The sequence below is a fragment of the Salvelinus fontinalis genome, chromosome 8, assembly GCF_029448725.1.
Source record: "Salvelinus fontinalis isolate EN_2023a chromosome 8, ASM2944872v1, whole genome shotgun sequence".
Classification (NCBI taxonomy): domain Eukaryota; kingdom Metazoa; phylum Chordata; class Actinopteri; order Salmoniformes; family Salmonidae; genus Salvelinus; species Salvelinus fontinalis.
Genome location: NC_074672.1, coordinates 11,548,482 through 11,561,102, shown reverse-complemented (window position 1 = coordinate 11,561,102; position 12,621 = coordinate 11,548,482). Strand labels below are relative to the sequence as shown.

The 12,621-nt window shown below is 44.3% G+C and overlaps 1 protein-coding gene across 4 annotated transcripts in view; it reads left to right on the top strand.

The window, feature by feature from the left end:
- LOC129860548 (rho guanine nucleotide exchange factor 25-like) overlaps positions 1-12,621 on the top strand; it is a 121,244-nt gene that overhangs the window by 91,998 nt on the left and 16,625 nt on the right. For 2 of the 4 annotated variants that reach the window (XM_055931036.1, XM_055931038.1), the window contains exons 4-8: positions 3,561-3,682; positions 3,916-3,982; positions 5,931-6,034; positions 6,111-6,180; positions 10,637-10,789. In XM_055931036.1, the coding sequence (XP_055787011.1) occupies positions 3,561-3,682; positions 3,916-3,982; positions 5,931-6,034; positions 6,111-6,180; positions 10,637-10,789 (516 nt within the window). The remainder of the gene's footprint in view (positions 1-3,560; positions 3,683-3,915; positions 3,983-5,930; positions 6,035-6,110; positions 6,181-10,636; positions 10,790-12,621) is intronic. The other 2 variants (XM_055931037.1, XM_055931039.1) reach the window with 1 other exon arrangement.

The following is a 12,621-nucleotide window of genomic DNA, read 5'->3' as shown; positions in this document are numbered from 1 at the left end:
CTGTATTGACCTCGCCTTCTGGGTGGAAGTGGGTGAACAGGCAGTGGCTCGGGTGGTTGTTGTCCTTGATGATCTTTTATGCCTTCCTGTGACATCGGGTGTTGTAGGTGTCCTGGAGGGCAGATAGTTTGCCCACGGTGATGCGTTGTGCAGACTGCACCACCCTCTGGAAAGCCCTGCGGTTGTGGGCTGTACAGTTGCCGTACCAGGCGGGGATACAGCCCGACAGGATGCTCTCGATTGTGCACCTGTAAAAATTAGTTGTTTTTTTTCAGGTGACAAGCCAAATTTGTTCAGCCTCCTGAGGCGCTGTTGCGCCTTCTTCACCATACTGTCTGTGTGCGTGGACCATTTCAGTTTGTCGGTGATATGTACACAGAGGAACTTAAAACTTTCCACCTTCTCCACTGCTGTCCCGTCAATGTGGATAGCGGGATGCTCCCTTTGCTGTTTCCTGAAGTTCACGATCATCTCTTTTGTTTTGCTGACATTGAGTGAGAGGTTATTTTCCTGACACCACACTCCGAGGGCCCTCACCTCCTCCCTGTAGGCTGTCTCGTCGTTGTTGGTAATCAAGCCTACTACTGTTGTGTCGTCTGCAAACTTGATGATTGAGTTGGAGGCGTGCATGGTCACGCAGTCGTGGGTGAACAGGGAGTACAGGAGGGGGCTGAGAATGCACCCTTGTGGGGCCCCTAGTGTTGAGGATCAGCGGGGTGGAGATGTTGTTTCCTACCTTCACCCCCTGGGGACGTCCCGTCAGAAAGTCCAGGATCCAGTTGCACAGGGCGGGGTTGAGACCCAGGGACTCAAGCTTAATGATGAGCTTCGAGGGTACTATGGTGTTGAATGCTGAGCTGTAGTCAATGAACAGCATTCTTACATAGGTATTATTTTTGTCCAGATGGGATAGGGCAGTGTGCAGTATGATGGTGATTGCATCATCTGTGGACCTATTGGGGCTGTAAGCAAATTGAAGTGGGTCTAGGGTGACAGGTAAGGTGGAGGTGATATGATCCTTGACTAGTCTCTCAAAGCACTTCATGATGACAGAAGTGAGTGCTACGGGGCGATAGTCATTTAGCTCAGTTACCTTAGCTTTCTTGGGAACAGGAACAATGGTGGCCATCTTGCAGCATGTGGGGACAGCAGACCGGGATAGGGATTGATTCAATATGTCCAGTTGGTCTGTGCATGCTCTGAGGACGCGGCTAGGGATTGTCTGGAAGCAAGACGTCAATGTCTGCGATGGGGCTGGTTTTCTTTTTGTAATCCATGATTGTCTGTAGACCCTGCCACATGAGTCTCGTGTTTGAGCCGTTGAATTGCGACTCCATTTTTTCTCTATACTGACACTTTACTTGTTTGATTACCTTACGGAGGGAATAACTACACTGTTTGTATTCGGCCATATTCCCAGTTGCCTTGCCATGATTAAATGCAGTGGTACGTGCTTTCAGTTTTGCGGTAATGCTGCCATCAATCCACAGTTTCTGGTTAGGGAAGGTTTTAATAGTCACAGTGGGTACAACATCTCCTATACACTTCCTTATAAACTCGCTCACCGAGACAGCGTACCGCAATCGATATGCTGATAGAATTTAGGTAGCCCTGTTCTCAAATTAGCTTTGTTAAAATCCCCAGCCACAATAAATGTAGCCTCAGGATATATGGTTTCCAGTTTGCATAAAGTCCAGTGAAGTTCCTTGATGGCCGTCTTGGTATCACTTGCGGGGGGATATGCATGGCTGTGACAATAAATGAGGAGAGTTCTCTTGGGAGATAATACAGTCGGCATTTGATTGTGAGGAATTTCTAATCAGGTTAACAAAAGGACTTGAGTTCCTGTATGTTGTTACAATTACACCATGAGTCGTTAATCATGAAACATACACCCCCGCACTTCTTTGTACCGGAGAGATGTTAATTCCTGTCGGAACGATGCACTGAAAATCTCGTTGGCTGTACTGACTCCGACAGCATGTCCCAAGCTAGCCATGTTTCTGTGAAACATAGAATGTTACAATCTCGGATATCTCTTTGGAAAGCAACTCTTACCATGATTTCGTCGACTTTGTTAACTAGGGACTGGACATTAGCGAGTAATATACTTGGAAGCGGTGGGTGGTGGGCACTCATCCGAAGCCTCACTGGGAGACCGCTCCGGCACCCTCTCCTCCGGCGGCGTTGTTTTGGATTGGCCTCTGGAATCAATTAAAATGCCCTGGGAGGTGCAGACAAAGGATGCGCTTTGGGAAAGTCATATTCCTGGTCGTAATGCTGGTTGTGCTGGTAAGTTGAAGTCTCTCTGATATCCAAAAGTTCTTTGCGGTGGTATGTAATAACACTTAAGGTTTTCTGGGCTAACAATGTAAGAACTAATACATAAAAAAACTAAATACTGCACAGTTTCCTAAGGACTAGAAGCGAAGCTGCCATCTCTATTGGCGCCATGTTACTGATCTTGACGGCCCAAATTTGGGAGTCTGGCTCATGGACTACAAGTGGAGAATGTAAGAACTACAATTGAAGACAAAAATGCAGTCAAAGAAGAGAATAATTATTCTGCCAACAATTTTAGGGGGGTATATAGAGACATACTAAAGTAAAAAGAAACGCGAGCAAGTGTTTAAATGATCATTCAAATGAGAGCAGGATTTGAATAACTTGATAAAATGATGGAAGTGAACGCTGGAATTGAACAAATCATTCTGGAAATAGCAACCATTGGTATAGTACTAGAGTTAGAGGCTAGAGAAGAGGATTTTGATTCCCATGTACAATAGGACTTCACTGTCAGTTTTGTGTTCCTACTATGTTTGGTTGAAGTTTGGCTGAACAGTTTAAATTAATCAGAATGGAGAAAGCCCATTAAAACCACTGACAATTCATTTGTTGCCACGCTAGTGTCACACACAACCCATAAAGCATATTTAGAACTTTAATATTCAGAATGATAAAAAACGTAAACATTTTGAAAATACAGTGATATGATATCTTGGCTCTATCGCCCAGCGCTAATTGGGTGCTATGCTAACACCACAGAGATCCAATGACATGATATGTAATTCTATGCCTAAGACATTCTGTACACCACACTCCTTTACAGGCCCAATAATTGTCTCCGCCGACCCTGTTCTCTTTCTCTCCCTCTGTCTTTCTCTTTCATGGTGACTTTACCACACCATACACTATTATTGGTGACAATCAGATCCCCTTATCATTCTGTCACTGTCCCTAGTGTCTGGCTGCTCTCCCTCCCTGGTCACCTTAGCAACCTGCATCATTATCCTCTCTCCCTCACTCGCTCACCTTGCCTCTCCCTCTCTCTCTCTCTCTCGCTCTCTCTCTCCCTCTGCCTCTTTGCATCCGCCCCTCTCTCTCCCGCTCTCACTTTGCCTTTCTCTCTCTTTGCCTCACTTTCTCACCCCCCCTTACATTGCCTCTCTATCCCTCAGTTTGATCTTTCCCTTGCCCTTTTTCTCTCCCGCTATATTAAAAATGCCAACGGACCACAGATTATATCATAACCATATGCCCTGTCCCCTCTGTTTCACCAGGATACTCAGCCAACCAATGTCTATCCAGATGACAACGGCTCAGTGTTGATGGACGACACCTCCAGCCAATCATCAGCCGCAGCTGACAATGAGGAGAGGAGGAGTGCCTTAGAGAAGAGCATGCAAGTGGTTCACCTTTAATTACACAACACAACACTGCCCTCACTACCCTTCGCTCTAAAACTGATCCAAAGTTTGATGTACAACACAGCATTGCCATAAGTATCAACACACTGCCAGCAGTTACCTGAGAGTGTCACTGTGTCAAGACTGTTTGCAAATACTTTGTTTTGATGGGGATGACAGGGGGCACCAAAAGTCTGTAATATTTGTCATCCTCTGTCTCTCTGTCCAGGTACGTACTGAAGGAACTCATAGAGACAGAGAAACTGTATGTGGAAGACCTGAGGTACATAGTAGAGGTGAGAGTACAGTATTATAAGCGTATTCAGTGACAGTCATAAAAAACAGCGGCTTATGAAGTTTGAAATCCCACCCACCCAGGTATTATATTACCTGGCCTTGAAAACATTGTCATCACAATCCCTTCGGTTTCCTTCAACACAGCTTGGTCTGGCTCCAAAAACGGACATTTCTGTTATTGGGTTGATTTGATAAACGTTCATACAGTACCAGTCAAACGTTTGGACACACCTACTCATTCAAGGGTTTTTCTTTATTTGTACTATTTTATACATTGTAGAATAATAGTGAAGACATCAAAACTATGAAATAACACATATGGAATCATGTAGTAACCCAATTTTCTTTTAAACAAATCAAAATATATTTCAGATTTTAGATTCTTCAAATTAGCCACCCTTTGCCTTGATGACAGCTTTGCACACTCTTGGCAATCTCTCAACCAGCTTCACCTGGAATGCTTTCCAACGGTCTTGAAGGAATTCCCACATATGCTGAGAACTTGTTGGCTGCTTTTCCTTCACTCTGCCGTCCAACTCATCCCAAACCATCTCAGTTGGGTTGAGGTCGGGTGATTGTGGAGGCCAGGCCATCTGATGCAGCACTCCATCACTCTCCTTCTTGGTCAAATAGCCCTTACACAGCCTGGAAGTGTGTTGGGTCATTTTCCCGTTGAAAAACCAATGATAGTGAGACTAAGTGCAAACCAGATGGATTGGCGTATCGCTGCAGAATTCTGTGGTTGCTATGCAGGTTAAGTGTGCCTTGAATTCTAAATAAATCACTGACAGTGTCACCAGCAAAGCCCCCCCACACCATCACACCTCCTCCGCCATGCTTCAAGGTGGAACTACACATGCAGAGATCGTCCGTTCACCTACTCGGCGTCTCACAAAGACCAAAATCTAAAATTTGGACTCACCCGACCAAAGGACTGGCCCAAGCAAGTGTCTTCTTCTTATTGGTGTCCTATAGTAGTGGTTTCTTTGGAGCAATTCAATCATGAAGGCCTGATTCGCGCAGTCTCCTCTGAACAGTTGATGTTGAGATGCATCTGTTACTTGAACTCTGTTTCTGTTACTTGAACTTGTCCTCTGCAGCAAAGGTAACTCTGGGTCTTCCTTTCCTGTGGCGGTCCTCATCAGAGCCAGTTTCATCATAGATGGTTTTTGCGACTGCACAATGAAGAAACTTTGAAAGTTCTTGAAATGTTCCGTATTGACTGACCTTCATGTCTTAAAGTAATGATGGACTGTCGTTTCTCTTTGCTTATTTGAGCTGTTCTTACCATAATATGGACTTGGTCTTTTACCAAATAGGGCTATCTTCTGTATACCACCCCTACCTTGTCACAACACAACTGATTGTCTCAAACGCATTAAGGAAAGAAATTCCACAAATTACCTTTTAACAAGGCACACTTGTTAATTGAAATGCATTCCAGCTGGTTGAGAGAATGCCAAGAGTGTGCAAAGCTGTCGTTAAGGCAAAGGGTGGTTACTTTGAAGAATCTAACATTTATTTAGATTTTTTTAACACTTATTTGATTACTACATGATTCCACATGTGTTATTTCATAGTTTTGATGTCTTCACTACTATTCTACAATGTATGAAGTAGCAAAAATAAAGAAAAACCCTGGAATGAGTAGGTGTGTCCAAATGTTTGACTGGTACTGCATATTACGGTAATACGTAGGCTTTAGCTCAAAGGGTTAACACTGTCTTGATGTGCGTGGGAAACCAGGGTTTGAATCCCGGTCAGTCACATACAGTATATCTGATCTGAGGTTGTGTGTGTGTGTGTGTGTGTGTGTGTGTGTGTGTGTGTGTGTGTGTGTGTGTGTGTGTGTGTGTGTGTGTGTGTGTGTGTGTGTGTGTGTGTGTGTGTGTGTGTGTGTGTGTGTGTGTGTGTGTGTGTGTGTGTGTGTGTGTGTCTCCATTACAGGGCTACATGGCCACTATGAATACCAAGGGCATACCTGAGGACATGAAGGGGAAAGACAAGATCATATTTGGAAACATTCACCAAATGTTCGACTGGCATAAAGAGTGAGTGTCGAAGATGTACTGTGCAGAGTGTGATTGTATGTGATAGTGTGTGTGTAACCTGTCTCTCTCTGTCTAGCTACTTCCTGGGGGAACTGGAGAAGTGTATAGCAGAACCAGAGAGACTGGCCCAACTTTTCATAAAGCATGTGAGTCTACTTACACTATCACTCAGAGACAGTAGGCCACATGCAGCAGGCGAGTAGCTGTTCCTGTGTCTGTTTGGTGTGAGTTGAGGTAAATGAAGAGCTCCTGTTTACCCGCCAACGTGCCGTGCCCCTGTCTAGATTTCTGTCAGCTGCTAGCATTCGCCCCAACACTTCCCTGTTATAGATAGGTCTCAGAAGAGCGCACACACAAACACACACACACACACACACACACACACACACACACACACACACACACACACACACACACACACACACACACACACACACACACACACACACACACACACACACACACACACACACACACACACACACACACACACACCAGCGTTTCCCCCTCCACTTCCTTGTTATTGATAGCTAGGGTCTTAGACCTGCCTGTGTTTTTCTAGCCACAGACAGGCTGTCTAGCCTCCAGACCAGACACGACTTGACCAGTCAGTCAGGAAGTGTGTGTATGTGTGTGTGTATGTGCATGCCTTTGTGTGTGTGTGTGTGTGTGTGGCTGGACCGAGCGGTCAGGAAGCAAGTGGAGAATAACAGTCTGAAGAAACAGGCAGAAAAAAACACATAAAAAATCTCTGAAATAATAAACAGTAGACTATTTTATATGGAGGCCATTTTCCTCCAACCTCAAAACCAACCGATTTCTGCCCCTGTATCTGTGGTCTGGTACAGAGAAAAATGAACAGGAGAGAAAGATATAGTGTACAGATATACTGCAGAGTTTATTGTTCTTAGAATATAAAATAACTTAATGAGTAGAGCTTTAGATGTGGTACATGATGTATTCCGTGCAGAGAAGTACATGTATGTTAATGAAGACAGAGTGGTAATGTTGGGTTAATTCGACAAACTTGGAGTAAAATAGATTGAGTTAATGAGTTCTCCCTCTCTCTCTCTCTCTCTCTCTCTCCCTCTCCCTCCCTCTCTCCCTGGCCTTTAAAACTCTCCTTTCCTCTCTCCCTGGCCTTTAAATCAATTCAAAATGACTTGAAGACGTGATGAAGTTAAAAGGGCTATGGGGGAATAAAGCAGCTCGTAACTACATCTAATGGTGTCAAACTGTGACAACAAGCACACTGGGAACATGGCCTGCAGAAAAAGTCCAGGAGAACTTTCATCTAGAATGCTTAGTTTCAAATTCGTCATTACAAGGTATCAATTTATTATTTGACACGATTCAAAATCAACTTTAAACTACAACTTTAAAATACATATATTTTGGAAAACCGTCAGTGCTAAGGGTAAGACAGATGTGGCTGTCCATAGCTCACTGGTTGAGAAGCCTAGTGATGTACGGGACTGGTTGTAGTGAACAGGAGGGGAGACAGGGCCGGTTTCAAGCGCAGGGCGCAGCAGGTGTTTATTGCAAAGGACCACAGGAGGAGGCAAGTAGATGGGTCCAGGGGCAGGCAGAAGGTCAACACAGGGGGTCCAAAAAGGCAACAGTACAGGCAGGGAAAAGGCTAGTAACGTAGTCCGGGAGATCAGGCAGATAACAGGAAATCGGAAATCTGATAGGCTAAAGTACAGACATTGAATAGGCAAAAACTATTATACACGGGAGAATTAAATCACGGGGAAAACAGAGCTCTGAAAGACGTGTCACTAAACAAAGAATACCTCACAGTGATGGGGTGCAAAGAACTGAACTAAATAGTGTGTGATAATGACATACAGGTGTGAGAACAGGTGATCAGAATTCAGGTGATTGGGATCTGGAGAGTGAGCTGCGTTCAGGGGATCTATGTGTTTGAGAGTGTGAGCTGGAAACAGATGTTACACTGGTTGAGCAGCCTAGTGATGTATGGTACTGGTTGAGCAGCCTAGTCATGTATGGTACTGGTTGAGCAGCCTAGTGATGTATGGTACTGGTTGAGCAGCCTAGTCATGTATGGTACTGGTTGAGCAGCCTAGTCATGTATGGTACTGGTTGAGCAGCCTAGTGATGTATGGTACTGGTTGAGCAGCCTAGTCATGTATGGTACTGGTTGAGCAGCCTAGTGATGTATGGTACTGGTTGAGCATCCTAGTGATGTATGGTACTGGTTGAGCAGCCTAGTCATGTATGGTACTGGTTGAGCAGCCTAGTGATGTATGGTACTGGTTGAGCAGCCTAGTGATGTATGGTACTGGTTGAGCAGCCTAGTGATGTATGGTACTGGTTGAGCAGCCTAGTCATGTATGGTACTGGTTGAGCAGCCTAGTGATGTATGGTACTGGTTGAGCAGCCTAGTCATGTATGGTACTGGTTGAGCAGCCTAGTGATGTATGGTATCACACTTCAATGGTAGTGCTTGGTTCTGCACCTGATGGATTCCAACATTGTTGAGGACCGGGTAACACGGCCAGAGATGGAGGAGTGTTCCGGGGGCAGCATGTGTCGGTAGAGGCCCTGTTTGCATGTGGTTTACACCGTCACCATATCCTCCTGTGGGAAGGAGCTATATTTCAGCTTCCTAATGGAGAAACAGGGGTCTACTGGCCTTCTTGGAGATCGCATCCACCTGTGCTGTCCAATGGAGATCTTCCAGGATGAGAATGACTAGGATTTTTATGGTTTCAACTCTCAGGAGCTCTGAGTTATTGATGTGCAGTGGTGGTAGATACGGTGATGTTCTGGAGATGAAGGTGTGAAGTACTTTGCAGTCCTGCGGGTGGAGAATCATGTGACTGTCTCTGGAGTAGGTGCTGTTGCGGTGACCGTATCATCGCCACACCGGCAGCCCTGACCGCAGTAAAATTCCACGTGACCGTTGAGTCACGGTAATCTCCTCTTAAGCACTCTGGAAATGATTTGGTAGTAGCGAACTTGCTAACGACCATCCGGTCCTAATGGCCTGGTACTCAGGGCTCTAGTGTTCCTCCAACCACTCTGACATCAATGCGAATACAATCGAAAATCACTTCTAACACTTATCATCATCAAAACAGTATCATGCTTTTAAAACTCACCTCACTGTGATGATCATTTTGAAGAAGTACAACAGCAGGTTGAAACTGAGTGGAAAACATGGTCATTGTAGATGTTGTTTCAAAGCCTTACACAACAAAATGTCCAGCTCTTTCTTAGGTGATGATGAATTCAAAACACCCCTACACATATTAGAGTTTATGCAGACGCAAAGGCTTATGAGCCCAAGCCCGGGAAAAAAATAAGAATTAAAATGGTGATTGTGCCTTATACAATACATAGCCTACCGCATATTACGCATGGCAGAAAAACATCAAACTAAAGTGATTTAAGATGTCTTTGGTACGTAATTGGTCTAGCCTATAAATTAGAGTAATCGTCTTTGAGTGTGGACTGTATTATTATGCATACTGGATGGACTGTTTACCTTATGCTACACTCTAAAATGTGTATCCATGAGTCTGGGAGAGAACGTATAGACCTATGCGATGCTTTTGGTTCATTGATTGTGCGGAGCAGCTTACAGGTAGCCTACAATTACAGTGAATTTGTATTTGATTTGGAATAGCCTAGGGGATTTAGGGGATTTTTAATATTTGAATAATTTAGTGGGTGGCACGTTACCGTTAGCGACACAGAATATCTCACTACCTTGCGTTTCCATCTCCTTCTCTCTCTCCTTTATTCCTTTCTGCAGTGTGCAGGGGGGGTGTCAACAGTTTAGTGAAATCTGTTCTGTTGCGAAAACATGTTACGATCGATGTTCCAAACATACTTCACTTGGCTTCCCAAATGAAGGACTGGGTAGGTGCAGGAACAAGGTTGGAGAGCCCATGGCATACAGAGTTTGAGCGGAATATCACCTGTCACGCAGCGAGAGAGGCTCCTCAAACAGTGGTTGATGCGTGGAGAGAAACACGTTTTCATATATTTATTTCGCAGCTGCTCATATTAAGCACAGCTCTGCTATAAAACCAAAGTAGCTTACCAAGTATCATTGAAAAACGGACCGGCGGGAAAGCGTGCAGCCTTCATTTGCTTTTCAAGGGCCTACAGATTACATGTCTTTTTCCCCCTGCCCCTGTTCCTGCCCATTTAATCATTGGTCATTCTAAATCTAAACTAATTTGACATATTAGTAAAGACAAGATTAAATAGAAAATAGTCTGAATGGGATGGGTGAAAATATGATCACTTGATGAGTGAACAGCTGTGCATCTTGATGCACGGAACAGAGCGCAAACCTTTTTGCGACATCCTCAACTCATCAATAGTCTATAGTCGCATCATGCAGCCCATATATGTTTTTATTTCTAAGACATTCTAAGGTTTGTATCATTCACAACTAAAGTTGCCAAATAACTCTAAATCTAGCATATAGGTCCTGTTTCGAATGATAACTATTTTTTATTACAAAATGTATTATTTTTGTACTTTTTACCCCTTTTTCTCCCCAATTTCGTAATATACAATTTGTGGTTACAGTTTTGTACCATCACTGCAATTCCCGTACAGACTTGGGAGAGCCGAAGGTCGAGAGCCATGCGTCCTCCAAAACACGACCCTGAAAAGCCGCACTGCTTCGAAAGATCACTTTTACGCTCAATACAGCCACTTCATATGCGCACTCGCTTCGGAATGGGAAGAATATCCTTTCTATTTTATTCAGTTAAGTTCAATTATATTCTTCTTATTATAAAATTGTAAAATATAATGGCACGGGACTTATAAGCCTATCTTGTCTGCTAAATTAACAAGCCTACAGTCTATGGCATGGAGCATAGCCAATAACATACAGTAGGCCAACTCATATTCTGTTCTTCTGAAATCCATGTTCTTCATATCATGCTTCTTTAGACCTGACTAAAATAAATAATTTATTTATTGTGATGGTGTATATTACATTTATTTATTTGATTTTTAAATGTAGATGTTGCAAAGGCGCACATCAGCGGCTTGTATGCAGCTTGTATGCAGCTTGTATGCATGGAGGCCTGGAGATGCTAAACATGTTTATGTTAATTAACAGTCAAATACCGCATTACAATAACCGTCAGACAAAATTTCATGCCAGCCACATTGCTACAGTCTGGACCGTGACTCCAAGTCGGACAGGTCTTGTTTGCTTGAAGAGGGTGTTGTCTGGGGTCTGTCCTCTAGTAGGTTAAGCTCATCCATGAACTTCCAGTGTTCTACTGCTGCATCGCTTACTGTGGTGTTTATATATGTAACGAATATCAGGGGTCCGAGCAACGTTCCCTGAGGGACGCCATATGACACTCTGACACTGTCCGACATGGAGCCATGGTACTTAACTGCCTGGTGCCTGTTAGATAGGAAGTCAGCAATTCACCTGACTGGTGATGGTTGAAGCCCCATTTCTAGGAGTATGGCGATAACCACATTGTGGCAGACCCTGTCAAAGGCCTTGCTATAGTCAGTGGTGACCAGTGAGCAGATGAAGCCAGGCTTGTCGGAATGCTTGTACAGCCCATCGATGGTCATAGATTTGGGGAAGGATGTCTCCTACTGCCCACTGGGAGATGAAGCTCTCGGCTGCCTTGTCTAGAAGGGAGGTAAGGGAGATGGGTCTGATTTCAGCAAGGCTGGGTGGATTCATCTTTGGGAGGGGCACGATAGTAGCAGCTTTCCACTCCTTTGGGATCACACCTTGGTCGAGGGAAGGGTTTAGGATATCGACCATGGATCCAATTAGCCCATAAGCAAACTCTTTAATGAAGCTGCCAGGTATTCTGTCTGCTTTTTGGGTTTTCACCTTATCCAACTTCTCATACATATCCCATGCTGGATGGTTGGAGCTGGTCTTGATGGTAGGTAGCAGGGAAGCAGTAATGGTCGATGGGGGGTATGAACTGGATCACAGAGGCTAGTGCTTTGTTAATTTCATTGGCTATTCCTCTGCCATCACCTGGGCTAAGCCCCTCAATGTGGAAGGTGGGCTCAAACTTGAAGATGTTGGCCAAAGCCTCGACTTCCTTATGCCATTTCTCTGGATGTCGTTTTTTCAGTGCTTTGATTTTATCACTGTAGAAGGCCTGCCTAGTTGTTCTGATCTTGCATTGTATTTTGTTCCTCAACTTGTTCCATAGGACAGTGTTCTTCTGGGAGAAGGCTTTCTGATGCTCTTGGATTAGGGCTCAGGCAGTGGCTGGAAAACCCTTTTCATTGTCGTGTTCTGGATTTTTCTTTCCTTGGGTTGGATAGTGATGACATTATGGTCACTTATGGCTAGTGGGTTCCAGATGGCAGGAACACAGTAGAAATGTGACAGATTGGTAATGACCAGGTCAAGGATTGATTCTCATCTTGTTGGTTGATTATCCATCTGAGTCAGGTAGGAAATGCACTGCACATATTGCAATTGTGGAAAGGAAGGCGAGGGAGGCGATATGGTCTGACCTTAACCACTATGCACTAGTTTGTGATGTCAAGCATGTCAGGGGAAACTTTGTTTTGGAACCATGTCTCAGATACAATTG